This window comes from Elephas maximus, chromosome 4 (assembly GCF_024166365.1).
Source record: "Elephas maximus indicus isolate mEleMax1 chromosome 4, mEleMax1 primary haplotype, whole genome shotgun sequence".
Classification (NCBI taxonomy): Eukaryota; Metazoa; Chordata; class Mammalia; order Proboscidea; family Elephantidae; genus Elephas; species Elephas maximus.
Window position 1 is genome coordinate 99,419,527 of NC_064822.1, and position 26,613 is coordinate 99,446,139.

The following is a 26,613-nucleotide window of genomic DNA, read 5'->3' on the forward strand; positions in this document are numbered from 1 at the left end:
AAGTTTGAGTCCACACAGAAGAGCCTCATAAGAAAGGTCTGGCAATCTACTTCTGAAAAATCAGCCATTGAAAACCCTATGGAGCACAGTTCGACACTGACACGCATGGAGTCACCATGAGCCAGAATCAACTTAACAGCAACTGGTTATACTAACATTAGAAGTCCTATGTACCAAAAACTAACTCAATAGTAAGTCAACATGTATTTTCATCATTTTCTGAACTGATGAAGATTATATTTTTTTAATGCCACCATAAAATTACAAACCATTTTTTCAGTATGATGCATTCAAGATGGAAAAACAGATGCCAATGTGTGTTACACATAAACTGTAAATAAAAACTGAGTGATTTAGTCATTATGATTAAACTACTTTTGAAAAGGTTTCAATAATTTTATGTAATTAAAAGAAATAATTTTATCGAAATCTCTGCCTTCTTCCTTTAAATCCTTTCCCTTTTCAATAAAAAGCAACACTATCTACATGGTGCTCAAGCTCCAAACCTTGATTCCTCTTATCTCCTATTTACCCTATTTCTACAATAAACCATTTGTAAGTACTGTTGGTTCTACTTTCAAAATACATCATAAATACATCCCCTGCTCTTTACCTCCTCTACTACTTTCCCAGTCCAGGCCACCAACATCTTTGCCTAGACTATTACAACAGCCTTCCACCTGATCTTCCTGTTTACACTTTTGTTCTCCCCACACACCCAAGCCCATAGGTCATCCAATACAGTGCGACCACAGCTATCCTTTTGTATGTAAGGCTATCCTTTTCAATACATCCCCCTGTTGTAGTTGTGTGCCATCAAGTCAATTCCTACTTATAGTGACCCTATATGACAGAGTAACACTGACCATTCCCCTACTTAAAACAAATTTAAAATCGTCACAGGCCACCCTACATTAGCTGGTCCTGCCCAATTCTGCAACTGCATCTTCTCCGACCCATGCATCTACTCCATCATGTTGTCCTCTCTGTTCCTGGAAAACACCAAGCAAGTTAGGCTACGCCATCCCACCACTGTATTTATTATTATTATGCTTTAGGTGAAAGTTTGCAGCTGAAGTTAATTTCTCATTCAAAAATTTATACATATATTGTTTTGTGACATTAGTTGCAGTCCCCATAATGTGACAGCATACTCCCCATTTTCCACCCCAGGGTTCCCTGTGCCCATTTGTCCAGTTGCTGTACCTTCCTTCCTTCTTCGCTTATGAACAGGAGTTGCCCATTTGGTTGCATATATTTAATTGAACTAAGAAGCGTGTTCCGCACATGTATTATTTTTGTTTTATAAGCCTGTCTGATCTTTGCAAAGTGGGTTTCAGGAATGGTTTCACTTCTGGGTTAGCAGAATGTCTGGGGGAGCAGAGTTATGGGGATTCCTCCAGTCTCTATAGGACTAGTAAGTCTAGTCTTTTTTTGTGAACTTGAAATCTGTTCTACATTTTTCTCCTTTTCTGTCTGGAACTCTCTGTTGTGACCCCTCTCAGACTGGTCATTGCTGGTAGCCAGGCACCATCTAGTTCTGGTCTGAAGCTGGTGGAGTCTCTATTCATGTGGTCATTTAGTCCTCTGGGCTAATATTTTCCTTGTATCTTTGGTTTTCTTTATTCTCCTTGGCTCCGGATGGGATGGGATCAATAGATGTATCTTAGATGGCCACTCACAAACTTTTAAGACCCCAGGCACTACTCACTAAAGTGGGATATAGAACACAGTCTTTATGAACTGTGTTAGGCCAACTGGCCTAGATGTCCCCCAAGACTATAGTCCCTGGCCCCCAGCCCCAGCTACTCGGAGTCTCAAAGTGTTTGGATGTGTCTAAGAAACTTCTATGGTTTTGTATGCTCCAGTTGTGCTGACTTCCCCTATATTGTATGTTGTCCTTCCCTGCACCAAGTTGATACTTGTCTCCTATCTAGTTAGTGATTTCCGCTCCCTGTCAAGGATTTCATTTTACTTGGAACCACAATCAATATCCATGGATGCAGCACTGAAGAAGTCAAACTATGTAAAAAACAAAAAACAAACAAACAAGAAAAACCAGGCTTACTGGTCTGACAGAGCTTGGAGAAACCCTGAGAGTATAGCCTCCAGGCACCCTTTTAACTCAGTACTGAAGTCACTCCTGAGGTGACGTTTAGATAGGCCCATAAAACAAAACTATAGTAAATGAGCACACCAGCCCAGGGGCAAGGACAAGAAGGTAGGAGGGGACAGGTAAGCTGGTAACAGGGAACCCAAGGTCGAGAAGGGGAGACTGTTGACATGTCGTGGGGATGGCAACCAGTGTCACAAAACAGTATGTGTATTAATTGCTTAATAAGAAACTAATTTGCTCTGTAAGCTCTTTTCTAAAATACAATTTTAAAAAATCAATGTTTTACACTCTAAAAATCTGCTGTAAAAACCTCTTTAAAATGTTAAAAAGCAAAGATGTCACTTTAAGGGCTAAGGTGTGTCTGACCCAAGCCATGTTGTTTTCAATATCCTCATATGCATGCGAAAGGTGGGCAATGAATAAGGAAGACCAAAGAACTGAAGCCTTTGATTTATGGTGTTAGCAAAGAATATTGAATATACCATGAACTGCCAAAAGGACGAACAAATCTGTCTTGGAAAAAGTCCAGCCAGAATGCTCCTTTGAAGCAAGAATGGCAAGAGATCGTCTCACAAACGTTGGACACGTTATAAAGAGGGACCAGTCCCTGGGGAAGGACATTATGCTTGGTAAAGTGAAGGGTCAATGAAAGAGAGGAAGACCCTCAACGGGATGGATTGAGACAGCGGCTGCAACAATGGACTCAAGCTTAACAATTGTGAGGATGGCACAGAATAAAGCACTGAGTCTATGGCAACTAACAAAAAAAACAATAATGCCCTCCAGAGTCATCCATGCTGTGAAATGTTTCAAGGATTCATTGCTCTTTATGGTTGCATGTACGAACCATAACTTGTTTATCCATTCATCTGTTAATGGGCATTTAAGTTGTTTCCATCTTTTTGCTGTTGTGAAAGTGCTTCAGTGAACATGAGTATGCATATGTCTGTTTGTGTGACAGCTCTTATTCCTAGGAGAGGGTTGCTGGATCATATTTCTATTTCTAGCTTTTTAAGGAAGCGCCATATCATTTCCCAAAGTAGTTATACCATTTTACAGGGCCACCAGCAGTGCATAAAAATTCTCACCTCCCCACAGTCTCTTGAACATTTGTTATTTTGTGTTTTTTGGATTAGTACCAGTATTGTAGGGGTGAGATAGTATCTCAATGTACTTTTTGATTTGCGTTTCTCTAATGGCTACTTATCGGGAGCTTTTCCTCATGTGTCTGTTAGACACCTGAATCTCTTCTTTGGTGAAGTGTTTGCTCATATCCTTGGCCCACATTTTAAATTGGATTATTTGTCTTGATGTTGCAGTATCTTGTAGAGATTAGACCTTTGTCGGATATGTTGTAGCCAAAAAATTTTTCCCACTCTGTAGGTTCTCTTTTTACTCTTTTGGTGAAGTCTTTTGATGAGCTTAAGTGTTTAATTTTTAGGAGCTCCCAGTTATCTAGTTTTTCTTCTGGTATTTGTGCATTGTCAGTTATGGTTCATATACTACTTATGCCATATATTAGGTCCCCTAGCATGTCCCTATTTTTTTCTTCTATGATCTTTATCCATTTAGATTTTATATTTAGGTCTTTGAACCATTTTGAATTTGTTTTTGTGTATGATGTGAGGTATGGATCTTGTTTCTTTTTTTTTACAGATGGACATACAGTTAGGCCACCACCATTTGTTAAACAGACTGTCTTTTCCCAATTTAATGGACTTTGGCCCTTTGTTAAATATCAGCTGCTCATGGATGGATGTACGTCTGGGTTCTCAATTCTGTTCCGTTGGACCATGTGTCTGTTGTCGTACCAGAACCGGGCTTTATGTTATTGTTGTTAGGTGCCGTCGAGTCGATTCTGACTCATAGCGACGCTATGCACAGCAGAACGAAACACTGCCCGGTCCTGAGCCATCCTTACAGTCGTTGTTATGCTTGAGCTCATTGTTGCAGCCACTGTGTCAATCCACCTCTTTGAGGGTCTTCCTCTTTTCTGCTGACCCTGTACTACGCCAAGCATTATGTCCTTCTCAAGGGACTGATCCCTCCTGACAACATGTCCAAAGTACGTAAGACTCAGTCTCGCCATCCTTGCCTCCAAGAAGCATTCTGGCCGTACTTCTTCTAAGACAGATTTGTTCATTCTTTTGGCAGTCCATGGTATATTCAATATTCTTGCCAACACCACAATTCAAAGGCGTCAGTTCTTCTTCGGTCTTCCTTATTCACTGTCCTGCTTTCACGTGCATATGATTGAAAATACCATGGCTTGGCTCAGGCGCACCTTAGTCTTCAAGATGACGTCTTTGCTTTTCAACACTTTAAAGAGGTCCTTTGAAGCAGATTTACCCAATGCAATGAGTGTTTTGATTTCTCGACTGCTGCTTCCACGGTTGTTGATTGTGGATCCAAGTAAGACGAAATCCTTGAAAACTTCAATCTTTTCTCCGTTTATCATGATGTTGGTCATTGGTCCAGTTGTGAGGATTTTTGTTTTCTTTATGTTGAGGTGCAATCCATACTGAAGGCTGTGGTCTTTGATCTTCATTAGTAAGTGCTTCAAGTCCTCTTCACTTTCAGCAAGCAAGGTTGTGTCATCTGCATAATGCAGGTTGTTAGTGAGTCTTCCTCCAATCCTGATGCCCTGTGCCTCTTCATATAGTCCAGCTTCTTGTATTATCTGCTCAGCATACTGATTAAATAGGTGTGGTGAAAGAATACAACCCTGACGCACACCTTTCCTGACTTTAAACCAATCAGTATCCCCTTGTTCTGTGCCAACAACTGCCTCTTGATCTATGTAAAGGTTCCTCAGGAGCACAATTAAGTGTTCTGGAATTCCCATTCTTCGCAATGTTACCCATAATTTGTTATGATCCACACAGTGGAATGCCTTTGCATAGTCCATAAAACATAGGTAAACATCCTTCTGGTATTCTCTGCTTTCAGTCAGGATCCATCTGACATCAGCAATGTTATCACTGGTTCCACGTCCTCTTCTGAAACTGGCCTGAATTTCTGGCAGTTCCCTGTCGATACACTGCTGCAGCCGTTTTTGATCTTCAGCAAAATTTTGCTTGTGTGTGATATTGATGATATTGTTCTATATTTCCACATTCAGATGGATCGCCTTTCTTGGGAATAGGCATAAATATGGATGTCTTCCAGTCAGTTGGCCAGGAAGCTGTCTTCCATATTTCTTGACATAGACGAGTGACCACCTCCAGCACCTCCATCTGTTTGTTGAAACATCTCAATGGATATTCCATCAATTCCTGGAGCCTTGTTTTTCACCAATGCCTTCAGAGCAGCTTGGACGTCTTCCTTCACTACCATCGGTTCCTGGTCATATGTCACCTCTTGAAATGGTTGAACATCAACTAATTCTTTTTGGTATAATGACTCTGTATTCCTTCCATCTTCTTTTGATGCTTCCTGCGCCATTTAATATTTTCCCCATAGAATCCTTCACTACTGCAACTGGAGGCTTGAATTTTTCTTCAGTTCTTTCAGCTTGAGAAACACTGAGCGTGTTCTTCCCTTTTGGTTTTCCATCTCCAGCTCTTTGCACATGTTATTATAATACTTTACTTTGTTTTCTCGAGACGCACTTTAAAATCTTCTGTTCAGTTCTTTTACTTCATCAATTCTTCCTTTTGCTTTAGCTGTTCAACGTTCTAGAGCAAGCTTCAGAGTCTCCTCTGACATCCATCTTGGTCTTTTCTTTCTTTCCTGTCTTTTCAGTGACCTCTTGCTTTCTTCATGGGTGATGTCCTTGATGTCATTCCACAACTCATCTGGTCTTCAGTCACTAGTGTTCAGTGCGTCAAATCTATTCTTCAGATGGTCTCTAAATTCAGGTGGGATATACTCAAGGCCATATTTTGGCTCTCATGGACTTGCTCTGATTTTCTTCAGTTTCAGCTTGAACTTGCATATGAGCAATTGATGTTCTGTTCCACAGCTGGCCCCTGGCCTTGTTCTGACTGATGATATTGAGCTTTTCCATCGTCTCTTTCCACAGATGTAGTCAATTTGATTTCTGTGTGTTCTGTCTGGCGAGATCCACGTGTATAGTCGCTGTTCATGTTGGTGAAAGAAGGTATTTGCAATGAAGAAGTCGTTGGTCTTGCAAAATTCTATCATTCGATCTCCGGCATTGTTTCTATCACCAAGGCCATATTTTCCAACTACTGACCCTTCTTCTTTGTTTCCAACTTTTGCATTCCAATCGCCAGTAATTATCAATGCATCTTCATTGCACGTTCGATCAATTTCAGACTGCAGCAGCTGATAAAAATCTTCTATTTCTTCATCTTTGGCCCTAGTGGTTGGTGTGTATGTTTGAATAACAGTCTTATTAACTGGTCTTCCTTGTAGGCGTATGGATATTATCCTATCACTGACAGCGTTGTACTTCAGGATAGATCTTGAAACATTTTTTTTGATGATGAATGCAACATCATTCCTCTTCAAGTTGTCATTCCCAGCATAGTAGACTACGTGATTGTCCAATTCAAAATGGCCAATACCAGCCCATAACAGCTCACTAATGCCTAGGATATCGATGTTTATGCATTCCATTTCATTTTTGATGATTCCCAGTTTTCCTAGATTCATACTTTGTACATTCCAGGTTCTGATTATTAATGGATATTTGCAGCCGTTTCTTCTCACTTTGAGTCATGCTGCATCAGCAAATGAAGGTCTCGAAAGCTTTACTCCATCCACGTCATTAAGGTTGACTCTACTTTGAGGAGGCAGCTCTTTCCCAGTCTTCTTTTGAGTGCCTTCCAACTTGGGGGGTTCATCTTCCAGCACTATATCAGATAGTGTTCTACTGCTATTCATAAGGTTTTCACTGACTAATGCATAATAGGCTCTAAAATCAGGTAGTGCGAGGCCTCCCACTTTGTTTTTCTTCTGTAATGCCTTACTTATCTGGGGCCTCTACCCTTTCCATAAAAGTTGCTGATTTGCTTCTACATCTTGTTAAAGAATGTTGTTGGAATTTGGATGGGATTGCATTGTGTCTATTGATCGCCTTGGGAAGAAATGACATTTTCACAATGTTCAGTCTTCCTGTCCATGAGCATAGTATGGTTTTCCACTTACGCAGGTCACTTCTGGTTTCTTGCAGTAGCGTTTTGTCTCCTTCTTTGTATAGGTCTTTTATGGAAACCCTGGTGGTGTAGTGGTTAAGTGCTATGGCTGCTAACCAAAAAGTCAGCAGTTCGAATCCACCAGGCTCTCCTTGAAAATGCTATGCAGCAGTTCTATTCTGTCCTATAGGGTCGCTATGAGTCGGAATCGATTCAATGGCACTGGGTTTGGGTTGGGTTAGGTCTTTATGTCCCTGGTTAGATTTATTCCTAAGTATTTTGTCTTCTTGGGTGCTATTGTAAATGGTAATGATTTGGTGATTTCTTTTTTGAAGTTCTCTTTGTTGGTGTAGAGGAATCCAACTGATTTTTGTATATTAATCTTGTATGTTACTACTTTGCTGAAATCTTCTGTTAGTTCCAGTAGCTTTCCTGTTGATTCTTTGGGGTTTTATGTATATAAGATCATATCAGCTGCAAATAGGGATAGTTTTACCTCTTCCTTACCAGTCTGGATGCTCTTTATTTCTTTTTCTTGCCTTATTGATCTAGCTAGGACTTCCAGCGCAATATTGAATAAGAGTGGTGATAAAGGGCATCCTTGTCTGATTCCCTTTCTCAAGGGAATGCTTTTAGTTTCTATGTAGAATGATTCTGGCTGTTGGCTTTGTACAAATGCAATTTATTATGTCAAGGAATTTCCCTTCTGTTCCTATTTTGCTGAGCTTTATCAGGAATCAGTGTTGGACTTTTTTACCTACAGTAGACAAGGGGGAGCTGCAGATTTGTGACATTTGACACTGCCCCACCCCCTAAGAAGGGGCCTCACAAACCCATAGTGGGGGCCTGAGGGCCGGTGATACCGCCCACTCCATAGCCACCCATGATGAAAGCCTGAGAAAGCAGCGCTTCTCAGCCATGGAGCTCTGGTGGGGGAAGGGCATACAGTGGTTTGGAAGCTTGCGCTTAACTTTCACAGGTCTGATATCATTCCTGTTTTGTTCTGGAGGTGCCTACAGATTCTCTCCTGCTTGCTGCACCAGTTGCAGTGAGTGTGGGCTTGGGACGTGGTTGCTTGCCTTAGCCTGTGTGCACTGGGCAGATTGAGTTAGCAGGATGCCAGTAATCCCGTGATTCCCCATGTCCAGTGTTTTTGAATTGTCTCTCCTTCCACCTGTCACTCAGTCCAATTCTTTAGCTTTGTCTTTGATGATTAGGGTTTCTACATAGAAACTAAAAGCATATATATCCAATTCACTGGTTTTTCCAGGTCTTTGTTATAAGAGGGATGACACGAAGCATCTGACTACTCCACCATCTTGGCCTTACTCTGCTAACACCATTGTATTTTGGAAGCAGAACTTGTTTTCTAAATTCTAAGGTCCACATATGGGGAGGAGTTTTGCCCTAGGATGGAACATACCCAGTACCCATCCCTACATGATTTACATAACATAGAAGATGGGATTTGAGACTTTTTGGGTTGATTACATTTAGATGAGGTTTTGACTTGGAGCTGATGCTAGAATGGGGTTAAGGCTTCTGAGGATGTTGGGATGTGGTGAACGTACTTTGCTGGTGGTACGGATATGAATTTGGGGGGGCGCAGAGGGCAGACTGTACTGGGTTGAATAGTGTCCCCCCCAAAAAATTCATATCTACCCAGTACCCGTGAATACGACCTTAATTAGAAACGAGGTCTCTGCAGATGTAATCAAGATAAGGTCGTAGTAGGTTAAGGCGGGCCCTAAATTCAATGACTGTGGTCCTAACAAGAAGAGGCATGGAAAGAAAGCACCACCATGTGAAGGCAAAGGCAGAGATTGGTGTGATGTGTTTACAAGCCAAGGAACTCCAAGGACTGCCAGCAACCACCAAAAGCTGGGAAAGACACATGGAACAGACAGGCCCCACTTAGAACCTTTCCACCTGTTAATCCTTCGGTTTGGAATGCTCTATCCCAGGTCTGTTCCACCTCCCATGGCAGTTTCCCTATTATTAAGTCTCAGATAAATTGTCATCTCCCCCGAGAGGCTGTCCCTGACCACCCCATTGAAATTTACCCCCAATCAAGCTCTATCATATCATCTTGTTTCATTTTCTACCTCCTTCTTCCTTCCTATTTATCACTACTTGAAATTATCTTCTCTATTTCTACACTTAACCATTTATTCTCTGCCTTCCCTCTTAGAATGTTAGCTCCTGGTAACAGAAACCTTATCAGTCTTGCTCACCATTTACTGCCCAGAGCCCAGAAAAATGCTTGGTACATACTGGGTGTTCACTAAATATTTTTAATGGGTGAATATATTTAACAACAATAAAAAAGAATGAGCAGCTCAAAATAAAAATGAGGCTCATAAAATCAAGATTTAAAAAGATGTATCACATGGATTTGTACTATGTGCATTCATATTATAAACAATAACAATATCAGTGGGGCTTATTACATATTGGATATCACAAATATTACTACAAAAATACATTATTTTACATGTAAAGTCTAACTCTACAGTATGAAGGATAAAAATCATTAGGTAAAAATCCATTTCTCATATACTGTATTTCCAAACAAGGAATTTTAAAGAAATCTGCATTATGAACTGGGAAGGGTGGGAGTCATATGTCTTTCCTTTATCACAGAATAATACCAGCAAAAATGAAGTGATCCCTGTAGGACTGATCCAAAGGTCAATTTCAAAATGGACATTGCTTTTTAAAGCAGAGAAAATCTGTTTAAAATTAAGAGAAACAAAAAGAGTTGGTTTCTCAAGGGCCAACTAATCATCCCATGGCTAAACAGAGACTCTGTGTATATACTTCAGGTTTTCTGTCTCCAATGACTTACGGCACACATTTGATGTTTGGAAAGGATTAGTCTAGAATCCTCCTAATTCTCCAAATGACCAAACATCACAAAATTAGTGCTATCACTTGCAAGATGCACAAGTTATGTAAGTTGCTCAGAACCGTAGTCACACAACCAATGGGAACGATTCAAATCCATGCCTCAGCAAAATTATAAATTACTACATGTCATAGACCTCAAGACTGTTCATGAGTGGTCAAACCCACGCCACTTGCAAATGCCAAGGGGCTGCTCGCTGGATTTGGACTGTTTCCAGGAGATAATAAACTACCACGAACGTTAGTTACAACTCCTAATAATAACTAGGAAACCTCTTACTCCAATGGAGCTATTTACTAAACGCCATAGCACATAAATACAACCACTGAGATTACTTACGATAGCAAAGGAAAATAACAGTGGGTACTTTATCTTCCTGTTAATTGATTGCCTTTGTTATACAACATTGTCTGGAAAAATCTGACTACTATTCTAACTGCAAGCCACAGTAATCATGTCGATATATGAGCTGAGTATCTAATTATGAAAAAAAGCAATTTCACAATGGAAGTATTGTTCTAATTCAAGAAACCAGCCATATTAACTTATTACTCTGACATATAGCAGATATCTGAAAAACTGTAATTTGAAAGATAATTATTTTTAGCTGATTAATATGCTTCAAATTAAATTCACTGCTTTTAATGGGCCCATCAACTTGACAACCTGGGAAATTAATAAATCCTGCACGCAGTAATCCTGGGAAATTTCTACAGCTGAGCTACACATCATTACAAGGATTACCTTCACAGTAGGCATTGTCCTCTCGAAGGGCCCTGAAACCATCTCGACAGCTACAAACCGCCCTGTCATTCAGATTTCTGCAGACAGAATTCTCCATGCACTTATGCCTTTCAGAACAAAAGTCATAACCTGAAAGAAAAAAAAAAATTTAAGGTAAATTAAATCACGACAAAGCAAATAAACTTCATCTACTTAATTGTTCCCTTTGACTTGGAAGCTATGTTTCTCTAAATGACTTTTTTTAAATACCTTCATCCAATGTTTATAGAATCACATGCAATGAGTACCAAAAAGTTCTTTTGCATGTTTAACTAAATTAATTTCTAATTCAAGTTAATTCTATATCTTGTTTTTAATTTTATAAATGCTACCTAGTCCCTAATATTTTCATTATAGTCCTTCATATATCTGAAACGAAGATTCTTAAAGTCCAAAATGAAGATCTACAAAAGAGAAAGGTAACATAATGAGATGGTAATCTGAGAGCTACTGTTGAACACTACCTTTAAGTATGGTTTTTAATAGAGACCACGCCAGACAAAATTGTGTATTTAAGAAATGAAACAAAAAGCTTAGCCTTCTTTAAAAATTAATTTTTTTTTCTAAGTGTGTTAAAAAGTGAAAATTACATCACTTTAAACTGATTTTCTCTAAAATCTGCAAGGCAAAGTATGTCCACTAGAAAGAAGAAGAAAGTTTTATGAATAACAAAGATTTCAAAGATCCCAGGGTCTCTATGAAAAGAAAGAAAAATGGAACATGTTATGAATAGTGACACCAATCACGTGCAGTTTCTCAGGATCTCTTTTTCCTGTCTGAACTCTCTTGTTCGGAGATCATACTAAGATGCTAAAATGAAAAGCATCAACACCAGAGTCCATATTTAACGGAAACTGCATGATTATACATCATTCAAACATTTTTCAAATTGCTTGATCATAAGTTATCTATCTCGTTTTACATTGTCTAGTGAATTACTATTTCAGTCCATGTATTTATAAAAGAAAAGAGGGCCAGGGGAATATATTTCTTGTAGCTTAGAATAAACTGCCTAAAGCCAAGAAAAGACTTTTATTTGAGAAAATCAGAGGATGGAGGTTCTAAAGTGGTTTAACTTATTCGGTAACCAAATTTCCATAGAAAATGTGACTCGATGAGTGAGTGGATGAAGCTATACTACGACCATCAGATACACTCTGGCACAGTACAATCGGTGGTGTCCATTCTGATTTTTGGGTGCCCATTCTGACTATTTTGAGTATCACCCCAAAGTTAAAATACAACTCCCATAAAATGTAACTATGAAGTATAGTACAATCCTGCTGGTACAATTTGACAAGACTTAAGAAGAATGTTCTCCTGAAATGTAATAATGGCATTAAAAAGGAATACACAAAGAATGAAATTAGTGATTTCTAAGAAAACAAAACAAATAGAAAAGAGGTGTATTAAGACGAGAAAAATATAGAGTTCATAACAGCATTTAAATCACTTGGCAACTTATCTTTTGACAAGATTCTTCAGAATTTAAATTTATGCGATTAAAGCTGAACATTTAGAAGTAAAATGTTCATTCTTAAGAAGACGAAAAGCTAAAAATGCTTTCTCCTAGGGTCTTTTTATTTCCTTCTTTAAGTAGCTAAATTCTTAAAATGTATTCCATTGTCTTTTTATAATACCTGAGGGGGAACTGTTTCAGCTAAAAAGCCATCTTCACTCTCTATACCAATAGTTCAGCACATTACCAAACTAAAATGAAAAATCTTCAAAAATCACTTCATATTTATTGTAAATTAAAACAAATTCACACACACACACAAAAATGGCCTGCTTTTTTTTTTTCTTAAGACACACAGAGAATCAAGATATCAAGTTCTAAAAAAAAAGTTCTAACAGTGCTAAATCTCTGTATGACGTTACCTATAATGTTTCAAACAACTTTTAGGCAGCTGTGACTAAGAACAGGCACTGTTCCTGATGTATTTTTATTTTTCTTTCAAAGGTTTATATTTTCAAAACTATCTTTCAAGTTTTTACTTTGCTATATTTTCTCTTCTCCCATTTTTCAGACTCCTTCCAATACTGTCTACGCCATAGGCTGCCTCTATCTGTGAGCATCCACTTCCAGTTTTGCCTCACTAATGGTGAGGCTACTCATCTCAGCATCAAACACCGTGCACACAGACCATGCAGCGTTTAATAACTTCAAGAATTTTCCAACTAAGTAAATAGTATGATCTGCCTTTCTCTATTTTAGGTTAAAGTCGGCTTTAGTTTTTATCAAGTAGGTTTTTATTAACTGAAAGAGTTGAAAACTGAAATTTTCAGTCAATCAAATTCTAATTTACTCTAAATGATGTCAAATAACTATTTTGATTTATTTCTCAACAAATAAATTGACTGGATCTACTGGTTGTTTTGCTGCTTAGATACAAAACGCCAGGGTCAAAACACTAACTGCTGATGGGTAGAACATTCAGACTTGATTAAAGTGGGTTGTTTTCAATCTCTAGGGAATAACTTCAAAAAAATCATAGTATGGATTGGCAATAAGCCATATTCCCATTACCTTCATAGTTACATTTCTATTCACATGTGCTTGGCTCGTAGAGCTGACAGACCTGGGTTTGCATCCTATCTCTGCCATTTATTGGCTGTGTGAATTACTAGCTTTTTAAGTTAATTAACTTTTCTAAGCATTTAGATTTTCTCACCTATTAAATTAGGATATCTGTCTTACAAAAATGTGAGTTTCAAACGAGATCATCTATGTAAAAGCACAGTAAATACAGTATATGTTAATAATTAGGAAACCCTGCTGGCATAGTGGTTAAGAGCTACGGCTGTTAACCAAGAAGTCAGCAGTTCAGACCCACCAGGCACTCCTCAGAAACTCTGTGGGGCAGTTCTACTCTATCCTATAGGGTCACTATGAGTCAGAATCAGCTCGATGGCAATGAGTTTGGGTTTGGTTTTAGTTAATAATTAAAACTACTAGAGTATTACTAATAACCTACAAACTATATTGAGATCTGTATTACAGAAAAAATTCATATAGACTAATGGAATAGAAGAAATCTAACTCAGCATAATCCTTTTATTTCCTCCTCTGTATTTTGACATCAAGGATACCAAATCTTCTATTCCTATTTTAATCTTTGTAAAGTTATGTAAAGTTCTTTTTTTTTCTAATAAGTGTAGATTTTTCTATAAAGTATTAATATGCATTTCCCTATAACTAGATTAGTAGATAAGGGCATATAAAAGGTTGTGAGTAGCTAAGAACAATACACATTAACTGTTACACATAATAACCAAGAGACAGAGAATACAATGCTTTTGTTATGAATATTTGATAGTTTTGCCAAAAAGTACTTCCTCCTTTCTGGGGGGGGGCGGAAAAAATAGCCCGGTTATATCTTGGATGAACCACTCATCCCTACTGTCAGCCCAGGTGCTTATAGGAAAACGGACTCTACCCCTCTACAGATGAGGCCATTCCAATAATGAATTCCACTGACCTGGACACAGTAATTTGTTCAGGTAGGGCCATAGGATCCAGTTCAGGTTAATAAAGTCCATTGAAAAGCAATTCTGGAACTTTTGTTCAACTTATGAGGACAGTGAATTGTCTCTTCCACCTATCTAAGTGTCATAATGATGTGAGTATAACGCTGTCAGTAGTCTACTTTCTAAGACATAAAAACCCATTGAACCCATTACACATAGAGCCTGAAAATACAGTCAACTCCGAGGAGACAAACCGATAGATGCACCTTGGTGAACAAGGGTCAGAAGTCTGAATCAAGTTTCCTCTGAAGCCAATTTACTGTCTGCTTATTGGAGCTAATATACTCCATTTATTACTTATTCCAGTGGACTGGGTGCTCAATCACTTGCACCTAAAAGAATACTAATTTACAAGATGATAGATTATCCTAGGGTTTCCTAAAGTGTGGTTCTTGTACATGGATGAACATAAAAAGAAAATACTAATAGCAAAGGGTTTCTTTTAATGTGTGTAAGAAATACATTAATTTATATAACTCCATTATTTTATGGGTACCAATGCCGAGGAATGAAACTACATTTAACTAACAGCAGATTTTTAAAAATTTAACTAAATAATACTATTACTAAATCACAGATAACAAGAATCATGAATGTGATAATTGAATAGAAAACTATGGATTATCCAGAAGTTGGGACGAAGGAGCTGTATCACCGTCTCTATCCTGTTGTAATTTGGTATAAGCGAATAGGAAAAAAAGTGAGAAAACACTCATGCTATACTGCTTCTGACTTGCCACTATAGAAGATAGCCATCTGCCGGGTACCTAGAAAACAGTCTTCGTTGAATTTGATTTGGTGCCTAGTGATTTGAAGCCTTATATCTGTGCACAGCTTGGTTTCTGACCAACCACTAGCTGAACCTCTAGTGGAAAGGTCAACACTTTAATCTCATGTTCTCCCCTTAGGGAATATTTACTCAGTGTTGCTGAACAACATCCTCCTGCAGATGAGAATGAATATAGCATCGTTAGCACTACAAAAGCAGGCCTGGAAACTGGAGGCTAATTTCATTATGAGGGAATTTGTCACAATTTATGTGTAGGTGCTGACTCAAAATTTAAGCCTTGAGAACTTGATTTTTTTTTTAATTATTATTATTTTGGTTAAAAATGCAGAGAATGCCATAAAAACTTATTTGTTTATTCTGTATGGAGTAATCTTTACTATAAATGGTGCTGAATGTTTTGAGAAGGGCCAACTTGTCCAACTTGTTTGAGGATTACCGAGACCAATGGTTCTCAATCTTGGCTACACCAAAGAATTCATCAAGGAGTTGTTGTTGTTTCTAAATAGTGATCACAATGCCCCATCTCATATCAATTATATCAGAATTTCAGGTGTAGGGGTGTATATCATGGTGTATTTTGTCAATGTAATTTTTGAATGTGCTGTATAAGCACAGTAATTTTCAACACTATAAACAATTTAAATATAACACATTTATGAAACTACTTTTTCCATTTCCTAACTTGCTTTTTGTAATACATCAGGACCCTTTTAAAAAGAAATGGTGCAGGTGAAATCTTGACCAAGGTAACTCAACAGTAAGGGACTTTTTGGTAAATCCTATAACATTCACACTTTCTCAACAATAACAACCAAAATATCTGTGTGTGGTAACATAGGTAGATATGTACACATATATGCATATAAGAAGGCATATGTGAGTATATGGGTGTGCACGGATAGGTGTATCTGTAGGCATATGTAGAGACGTGTTTGTATGTGTTGCATATATATTAATATATATAATAAAGCACATAGAAGGCAGAGTTATGGAGACTCCCTAGACATAACCAAACGCCTCACAGGTCGATTTACTGGGTTTGAGGGCTTAGGACCATAGTCTTGTGGGACCACCCAGTCAATTGGCATAACATAGTTCATAAAGTTTATATTCTACATCCTAATTTGGTAAGTACTGTGTGATGTCTTAAAAGCTTGTAAGCAGCCATCTAAGACACAACTATTGATCTCTACTCATCTGGAGCAAAACAGAAAGAAGGAAGCCAAAAACTCAAGGAAGAAACTACTTTATAGGACTAATAGCCCACATGAACCATGGCCTCATCTATCCTGAGACCAGAAGAACTAGATGGTGCCCAGCTATCACTACTGACCTCTCTGACCAGGGATACAATGATCGTCCCAAAAAGAATGTGAGAAAAATGTAGAACAAAATTCAAATCCTTAAAAAACTGATAGAAACTAGAGGAGTTCCCAAGATTGTTACCCTGAGATGCCCTTTAAACTTGGAACTGAAACCACTCCCGGAGGTCACCTTTTAGCTAAATAACAAATTGGCTCATAAAATGAACAATATCACCAAAGAGTACTGATCTCTTTTTAAAAATCATCTATATAAGACCAAACAGTCAACATTTACCCTAAAGCAAAGATGAGAATATAAAGGGGATGGGGGAGGGGAAGGGAAGCTGGATTAATGGAAATAGAACAACCAGAATGGAAATAATGAGAATGTGGACACGTTGTGAAAGATGTAACCAATGTCACTGAACAATACGTATAGAACTTGTTAAATGGGAACCTAATTTGCTGTGTAAACTTTCACCAAAAACACAAAATGTATTATAAAAATGGATATAGCCAGGGCTTCCCTTGATATCTGAAAGACCCGAAACCAGCATCTTACACAAATCATGTTCTATTCAACTTTGACAAACCTCTAGGTTATTCACTTCTCTAATTTTTGAGTAGTCCCTGAATACTTTCAGTGGATTAAAAATGGCCACAAATTTTAAATGCTCTTCCTGTCTATGGTAGACCTATTTCCCCTACACTTTAATCTGGGCTGGCCTGTGACTACTTTGACTAATGCAGTACGGTGTTGTTGTTGTTAGGGAGCATTGAATTGGTTCCAACTCATAGCAGTCCTATGTACAACAGACCGAAACGCTACCTGGTCCTGCACCACCTTCACAAGCATTGCTATGTTTGAGCCTATTGGGTAGCCTACTGTGTCAGTCTCTCTCACGGACGGTCTTCCTCTTTTGGGCTGACCCTCTACCAAGCACAGTGTCCTTCTCCAGTGACTGTCCGTCCGGATAACATGTCCAAAACACATGAGAAGAAGTCTCGCCATTTTCCATTCCAAGGAGCATTCTGGCTGCACTTATTCCAAAACAGATTTGTTTATCTGGCAGTCAATGGTATATTCAATATTCTTTGACAACACCACAACTCAGAGGCATTAATTCGTCTTTGTTTTCCTTATTAATTGTCCAACTTTCACATGCATATGAGGTGACTGAAAATACTTTGGCTTGGGTCAGGGGCAACTTAGTCCTCAAAGTGACATCTTTGCTTTTTAACACTTTAAAGAGGTCTTTTGCAGCAAATTTGACAAATGTAATACATCCTTTGATTTCTTGACTGCTGCTTCTAGGGGTATTATTGTGGATCCAAGCAAACTGAAACTTGACAACTACCATCTTTTTCTTCATTGATCATGATGGTCCTTATTGGTTCAGTCGTGAGATTTTGTTTTCTTTAAATTGAGGTGTAATCCATACTGAACACTGTAGTCTTTGATCTGTATCAGTGAGAGCTTCAAGTCCTCTTAGCTTTCAGGTTGTGTCATCTGCATATCATAGGTTGTTAATGAGTCTTCCTTCAATCCTGATGTTGTGTTCTTCTTCATATAGCCTACTTTTTCAGATTATTTGCTCAGCATACAGATTGATTAAGTATGGTGAAAAGATACTATCCTGACACACAACTTTCCTGACTTTAAACCACACAGTATCCCCTCATTCAGTTTGAATGATTACCTCTTGGTCTACGTACAGGTTTCACATGAGCACAACTAAGTGTTCTGGAATTCTCATCCTTTCCAATGTTATCCATAATTTGTTATGATCCACACAGTCAAATGCCTTTGCACAGTCAATAAAACACAGGTATTCTGGTATTCTCCACTTTCAACCAAGATCCATCTGACATCAGCAATGATATCCCTCACTCCACATCCTCTTCTGAATCCAGTTGAATTTCTGGCAGTTCCCTGTCAATGTACTGCTGCAGCCGCTTTTGAATGATCTTCAGCAGAATGTTACTTGCATGTGACATTAAAGATACTGTTCAAGAAGTTTCACATTCTGTTAGATCACTTTTCTTTGGAATGGGCACAGATACAGATCTCTTCCAGTCAGTTGGCCAAGTAGCTATCTTCCAAATTTCTTGGCGTTGATGAGTGAGCACTTCCAGCACTGCGTCCATTTGCAGAAATATCTCAGTAGGTATTACGTCAATTCCTGGAGCCTTGTTTTTTGCCAGTGCCTTCAGTGCAGCCTGGATTCTTATTTCACTACTATCAGCTCTTCATCATATGGTATCTCCTGAAATGGTTAAATGTCAACCAATTCTTTTTGGTATAGTGACTCTGTGTATTTCTTCCATCTTCTTTTGATGCTTCCTGTGTCATTCAATATTTTGACCATAGAATCCTTCAATATTGCAACTCCAGGCTTGAATTTTTTTTCTTCAGTTCTTTCAGCTTGAGAAAAACTGAGAGTACTCTTTCCTTTTGGTTTTCTAACTTGGGGTCTTCGCACATGTCATTATAATACTTTACTTTGTCCTTTTGAGGCACTTGAAATATTCTGTTCAGCTCTTTTACTTTGTCATTTCTTCTGTTTGCTTTACCTACTCTACATTAAAGTGCAAGTTTCAGAGTCTCTTCTGACATTCATTTTGGTCTTTTCTTTCCTTCCTGTCTTTTTAATGACCTTCTCTTTCTTCCTGCATGACATCTTTGATGTAATTCCACAACTCAACTGGTCTGCAGTCATTAGTGTTTGATGCACCAAGTCTATTTTTGAGATGGTCTCTAAATTCAGGTGGTATATACTCAAGGTCATACTTTGGCTGTCATGGATTTGTTTTAATTTTCTTCAGCTTCAACTTGAACTTGCATACAAGCAATTGATGGTGTGTTCCACATCAGCTCCTGTGCTTGTTTTGACTGATGATATTGAGCTTCTCTAGCATCTCTTTCCATAAAGATAGTCTATTTGATTCCTGGGTATTCCATGTGGCGAGGTCCATGTGTATAGTTGCCACTTATGTTGCTAAAAAAAGGTATTTGCAATGAAGAAGTCATTTGTCTTGCAAAATTCTATCATGCAATCTCCAACATAGTTTCTATCACCAAGACCATACCATATTTTCCAACTACCAATCCTCCTTCTTTGTTTCCAACTTTCACATTCTGATCACCAGTAATTATTAATGCATCTTGATTGCATGTTTGATGAACTTCAGACTGCAGAAGTTGGTAAAAATCTTCAATTTCTTCATCTTTGGCTTTAGTTGCTGGTGAGTAAATTTGAATAGTAGTCACATTAACTAGTCTTCCTTGTAGGAATATGGTATTATCCTATCACTGACAGTGTTGTACTTCAGGATAGATCTTGAACTGTTCTTTTTGATGATGAATGTGACATCATTCCTCTTCAAATTGTCATTCCTGGAAGAGTAGAGCATATCACTGTCTGATTCAAAATGGCCAATACCAATCCACTTCAGCTCGCTAATGCCCAGGATATCAATCTTCATGCAGTCCATTTCATTTTTGATGACTTCCAGTTTTTCTAGATTCATACTTGGTACATTCCACATTCTGATTATTAATAGATGTTTGCAGCTGTTTCTTCTCATTTTGAGTTATGCTCCATCAGCAAATGAAGGTCCCAAAAGCTTGACTCCATTCACATCATTAAGGTTGACCCTTCTTTGAGCTCTTCCCCAGTGGTATTTTGAGTGTCTTCCAACCTGAGTGGCTCATCTTCCAGTACTATATCAAACAATGTTTCACTGCTAGTCATAAGGTTTTCACTGGCGAATATTTTCAGGAGTAGGCTGCCAGGTCCTTCTTCCAAGTCTGTCTTAGTCTGGAAGTTCTACTGAAACCAGTCCACTGTGGGTGACCCTGCGGGTATTTGAAATACTGGTGGCATAGCTTCCAGCATCACAGCAGTGTGCAAGCCACCACAGTATGACAAACTGGTAGAAGTAATGAAAAGCCAGTTCTAGTCCTAGCCTTTAAGAGTTCTGAGTCACCATTTAAGAAATCTGACTGTCCCGCTAGAAAGATCACACAGAGAGATCCTGAGATTACATGGAAAGAGAGGGATCCCCAGCTGTGCCCAGCCTTCCAGTTACCACCAAAGTTCCCTGCATAACAGCAAGGCCATCTCGAAACCCTCCAGCTCAGCCCAGCTTTCAGCATGTAACTGAGTTCAATTTTTTATAATATATATGAAGTCGATTCTAAACAATGTGATGAAGAAATGAAAAAGAACAATGGCAACCACCTACTAATATTTAAAAGATATATCCTAAACTTCTCCTTAAGTAGAATCAGACAAGTACTGCAACTGGTTGTGACAAAGAAGGAAAACATCTTCACTTAATGCAGGCTCAGCTTTCTCGTGAAGAACTATTTGCTTGTCAATCTTCTGAAGGAACTAATAAGCCACACAGATACCCTATACCAGTTAAAAAAAAAAAAAAAAATTTTTAAGGTGGGTATAATTTCTCCGTTTTACCAAGAATACGCTTAAGCATATACATACACAACACTCCACACTCTACTACATTTTTGATTCTGTTAAAAGCCCATGTGATATGCTTTAATCCTTGTGGTATACAGTAGCTACTCAGCAAACATTTCTTGCAGGAGTTAATAGACCTAAATGTCTACTGATATTCATTCATCAAGTACTTTTATGTCCCAGGAACCATTCTGGGTATCCAGTGGTTAAAAAGGCAGAAATGGTAGGCATTAGCCCTACCTTTGAGAAGCTTACAGGAGCTGGGAAAACAAAGACAAAAAAGTAAGGTATGTGTGTGTGGGAGTGAGGTGTGTTAGCTTTTGAAGGAAATGCAATAGGTGAAATGATTGAGAACTACAATTTATGGGGAAGACGCTATTTGGAGTGGCACAGAAGAGTTCCCTAGCCAAGCCCTTCTGAATTCCTGGCCCTCAATATTGTGATATATAATAAAATGGTTTGTTTTAGTCGTTGAGTTTTGGGGCAGTTTGTTATGCAGCAACAGATAACTACTCAAAGTGTGGTACTGCTGACATGCAGCACCAACACCACCTGGGAGCTTATTATAGATGAGATTATACAGCAGTGTTAGCATCATCTGGGAGCTTATTAGAAATACAGATTCTTGGTCACTCTCCATACCTACTGAATCAAGATCTGCATTTTAATAAGACCACTAGGTTATCTGAATGCATATTTAAGTTTGAGAAGTACTGATACAGTCTTCCTTTGGCTGCCAAAACATTCTAGTCAAGCTGCAACCTAGGAGTTCAGTTCCAAATCAAATGAAATGACCAAAATGAATATCCTTACTTCATATTAAATTCCACACATGCTCTGAGCAAGGCACTTATCCAGATACTATGAGGGGTAAAACTAATGGCCCTCATCATATGCCTCTTTGATTCTAGTTATTTGTGGAAGTGTTTTTAGTTCTTAAGGGCTTAGTTACCCTGAAAGCTCCCTGAAGGGCAGACCAAGTCTTAAACCACTTTGTAATTGCCAAAGAGCTTTGCACAAAACTTGGATTTTAAAACTCTTAATTGAATGGATAAAAGGAGCTTTAAAAAGCAAAAATAAACAACATAAAAAGAAAAACAACAACTATACCACCCCACTAAAAACAGGAGAGGGGATCTTATGTCTACTTTTAATAGAAAATGAAACAAACTTGTGTATATTTTATAAAGTTTCTTCTTCTTTTTCTATTTAAGTCATGCTGTACATAAGCATAAAGGCTATCATTCAAGCTACATTCCAGATGTTATACTAAGTATTAAGGATATGGAGATGAATATCGAGACCCAGACCTGCCCTCAAAGTGCATAGTCTAATGCAAAAGACAGATTCATAAACATATAATTTCAATATAATACAGAAAGGCACATATAAATTTGGGATTGACCTTAAAGAGTTGCATATAATCAATGCTTTAGCTCAATACTTGAATCTATAATAAAATACCAAGCTCAAGAACCTTTAGTGATGGGAACTCATTGCCTCTTGAAGTGGCCCATTACATTTCTGACTAGCTCTAATTTTAGTATTTTCTTATATTGAACTAAAAATCTAAGTACCTTCTACTTATTGGTCCTAGGCCCGTCATCACAGAGGTCACATACAACAAGCAATGCATATCTGATTGTTGCTATCTTCTCAGTAAACCAACAGGCTATGAATGAGGGAGAACTGAATTGAAAAAAGAGGGATTTGAAGTAGTCATAGTGGAAAGTATGCTAGGTAATAGGGAAGAAATGAATATCAAACCAAAAACCATGCCAAACAACAGTGACTGTCAATAAAATAACAGCATTGTTGGTAACTGACTTCAGCAATACTATGCTGACTCAGAACAAGCACACAGAGAGCAGTATAGAGATCCAGAGCTTGAGAGGCACAAGACACCTAGCAGAGTTGGGGCATGTACGTTTAAATTCAATGCAATAAATATGCCTTCACTGTCTATTGTGTGCCAGGCCCAACTGGTAAAGTTATCAATTAGGAAAATCTTTAAGGAAATATTATCAATCTTTGAAAATAACTTGCATATAGAAATCTCCATTTTAATGTCAACTGTACAAGCTTCCTAGAATGACTCACGCACATGTTGTTGTTGTTATTAGCTGCTGTCAAGTCAGCCCAAGACACACAGCAACCCCATGCACAATGTGATCAGATAGTTGTGATCCACAGGGTTTTTGTTGGTTGACTTTCAGAAGCAGATAGCCAGGCATTTCTTCCTAGTCTTCTTTGCCTGGAAGCACCACTGAAACCTGTTCAGCATCATAGCAACATGCAAACATCCACTAACAGAGAGGCGGTGGCAGTACATGAGGTGCATTGGCTCAGCATTGAACCCAGGTCTCCTGCACAAAGGGTGAGAATTCCACCACTGAACCAACCATGTCCCAGACTTATGCACATAAATCACACCAAGAAAAAAAGAAGAAAAAGAAGTCTTACCTTTACAAACTTTGCAACAGCTATGAGACAAGGTAATCTGATGAGACTCTGGACAATTCAAAACTGGACAGCCTGAATTCTCAACGAGCTTCATGGTCTGGTCCTGTTGGAAAAGAGAAAAAAATGCTTCAAACTTCTTAATTAGGGCTTACTGTTTAGCTTCCAGATCCAACATCTGAAGAGACTCTTCCTGTATGAGAATGAAATTTCAATTCTCAGAACCTCTGCACAGGTCAAAGGCTCACTCCTGAAATTAAATCACAACTGGAAAGTCTTTCAAAATAGATAAGCAACACTGGGAATTGGAGTATCCCACTGCAGCCATGTCTACAATTTGCCAAGCACCTGGATAATCCTCGAAAATTCTGTTGGTTTTACATACATTTTGGCAATCCAAGTGGCCATTTCGGCACTCCAAATGGCAAATTTGGCAAAAATACATCTTGAATTAGATCTACAGCTCACTTTGAAATAAATAATGAATTTTTTAAACATGCTCATTTCAAAGTTTTCTAAATTATTGTAAAGAGATTCTCACAGGTGATTTTGGTAAGGAGTAACTGGAAAAATAAGAGCAGAGTCCATGTCTCTCTTGTGAATGAATTCTTAGCACATCTTCTGACATATAGTTGGCATTCAGAAAAGTACTGAAGTAATAAATAGATCAATGTAAAATCAATACAGTTTTAGCAAGAGTGGATAAAATCCTTCTCAAAGAGAAACCAAAATACAAAATACTTTTCTGATAACTATAGTAGCCCTCCCCCAGAAGCAAACAATTGACTTCTATATTCTCAATCTCCAATCTCTTAAGAACAAGGGTCATTAACTATGCTATATTATGCTTACCGGTACATAATAAAATGAACTCTTGGAACTTGCAGACTTCCATTTTAACTACTGCTTAATAGCTTAGTTTTTTTTGGATGTCACTTCTACTACGTACTGCTGTCATGCATCAGCCTTTTCTCTGGTTTACTTATGTAAAAGATCATCATAAGCTCTAACGCAGAAAGTGTCAGAAGACATGGATACGGTGGAGTCAAATGCTTTGGTTTGACAGTGATATCATATCTGGGAATCTTATAATGTTCTTCTCTGTGTTACTATAGAAGTCATAGACTCCCACACACATTTTCAATGCCAATAAAAGTAAAAACCAGGAACCGGAATTGACTGCCCAGAGAAGGGAAGAGTGAGAGCAGTCCACTAAGTAAAAGTATAAATATGGAGCTATGGGTCCTGAAGGAAGAAGAAACAATGGAAGTCCTTAGTCCAAAAATTCAGTTGATAACTACAAAAGCTTATGATAATATGTATAGTGGTGTTACCTAATCAATAGCGCACACACACAAGAGTTTGAAGACTTAGTATGACAAAAGAATGTAACTATTTCATCAGTTATTTTATATTAATTACATGTTGAAACTATAATGTTAGGCATATATAGATTTAAATATAGAAATTTTAGCTCAATAAAAATTAACAGGTGGTTTGTATCCTATTCCTACAGGACAGTACTATATTTGAGGGTAGGAAATTATGCCTTTTGTTTGAGCAAATACAAGGTAACATTCACTCATTCATCAAATATTTACTGAGCACTTGCAGTGTTGCCTATATACGGGCCTCTAACAACATTAAATTAAAATCAAGTAACTTTATAGCTACTTTAAAACCAAATAGGCAACTATCCCAGTAAATGTCTAAATCATAATTATCAGCATTATGGGACACACTCTAATCACATAAAAAGTATGTATCTGTAGTATATTTATACACATACACACACATAAACATTTAAGTAGAGAAACTTCAAATGGTCTCAAGATTTTGAGCTGATACTTTAAAGTTACAATTTACCATTAGAAATCAGCAGACAGAAGTGTCCACCTTCCTTAAAGCAATATTTCTCTGATTGCCTTTTCTCATTTTGGATTTACTACATCTCACTTTAAGTCTTCCAATCCCTATATCTATAGTGAGAGCTACTCTACTCAAAACAGCATTGGTGTACAGTTGCTAATAGGGAAACATTCACCTTGAAGTATAGGTTCAGCAATTCATTTTAATGTTATGCCTCAGCTCTCTTATCTTTAAGTGGTAACACACATCATAGGATAGACGATTTAAACTAAAGAAAAAAAAAAAAAAAACCCCAGCTAGAATGCTTTGAAATGGGCATGAAGAAATCAGCACTTTCACATTCTAGAAACCAAATCTATCACACAGTCTTGCCTCTTTACACCTTCTCCTTCTTTATCCCAAAGGATTTCCACCTAAAGATATATAATCTGTTTAGAGTTGACTTCTTTCAGATTTAATATTTCTTGGCAAAATTCTTAGGATTTTTCTTTCCTTAACCCTCAGTAATCATACAGATGCTGTGATGTTTAATTTTACGTCCAACTTGGCTAGGCTATGGTCCTCATTTATTTGGCCAAACACTAGTCTGGTTGCTGTAATCTAAAGGGATGCAATCGACCAAGCAGATGAAAAGGGAGTTTTCCTAGGGTGCGCTCTGCCTCCAGACTATAGATATTTTGGCACACTTCGCTCTTTCCATCGCCTGACCTTCAGAACTTAGAATGTAAGCCTGCAGAACTCTTCAGCCTATCGAATGACGTACAGATTTTGGATTTGCCAGCCCCTCAAAATCATGTGAGTCAATTCCTTGAAATAAATCTCTCTCACTCACTCTTTCTCTCTCTCTCTCTCTATATATATAATTTCACTGGTTCTGCTGCACCAGAGAACCTAAGACAGGTGCTTGCAGTTTATTTACGGTGCCGGCAGAATAAATCACCTATCTTAATTTTCTCCATAATTCATATATATTAAATCAGCCCCAAAACCCATCTGAGGGAGACTTTTAAAGAGTAAAATGAAGGATCAAATATAAATGGAACTCTAAGGTAGAAACTTTATAGGTATACAGTTTCTTTCAGATAGAATACAGTTGAAACATAACATTATAGTTTACAAAAGGCAAATATGGGGAATGTTTCGAACCATATTTAGTTTTTCAATTAGTAGGTCAAGGAGCAGAGTTCAATGGAATCACATTTGCTTCAGAAGCATAGGTCAAGAGACCACGGCAAGTAAGTTTGTGAGGAATTCCCCTTCAAATAA

The 26,613-nt window shown here is 38.0% G+C and overlaps 1 protein-coding gene across 4 annotated transcripts in view; it reads right to left on the reverse strand.

The window, feature by feature from the left end:
• The window catches only part of NELL2 (neural EGFL like 2), a 485,920-nt gene that overhangs the window by 205,273 nt on the left and 254,034 nt on the right, over positions 1-26,613 (reverse strand). For all 4 annotated transcript variants that reach the window (XM_049882891.1, XM_049882892.1, XM_049882890.1 and 1 more), the window contains exons 12-13: positions 23,482-23,584; positions 10,871-10,999 (exon numbers count right to left, since the gene is read on the reverse strand). In XM_049882891.1, coding sequence (XP_049738848.1) covers positions 10,871-10,999; positions 23,482-23,584 — 232 coding nt within the window. The remainder of the gene's footprint in view (positions 1-10,870; positions 11,000-23,481; positions 23,585-26,613) is intronic.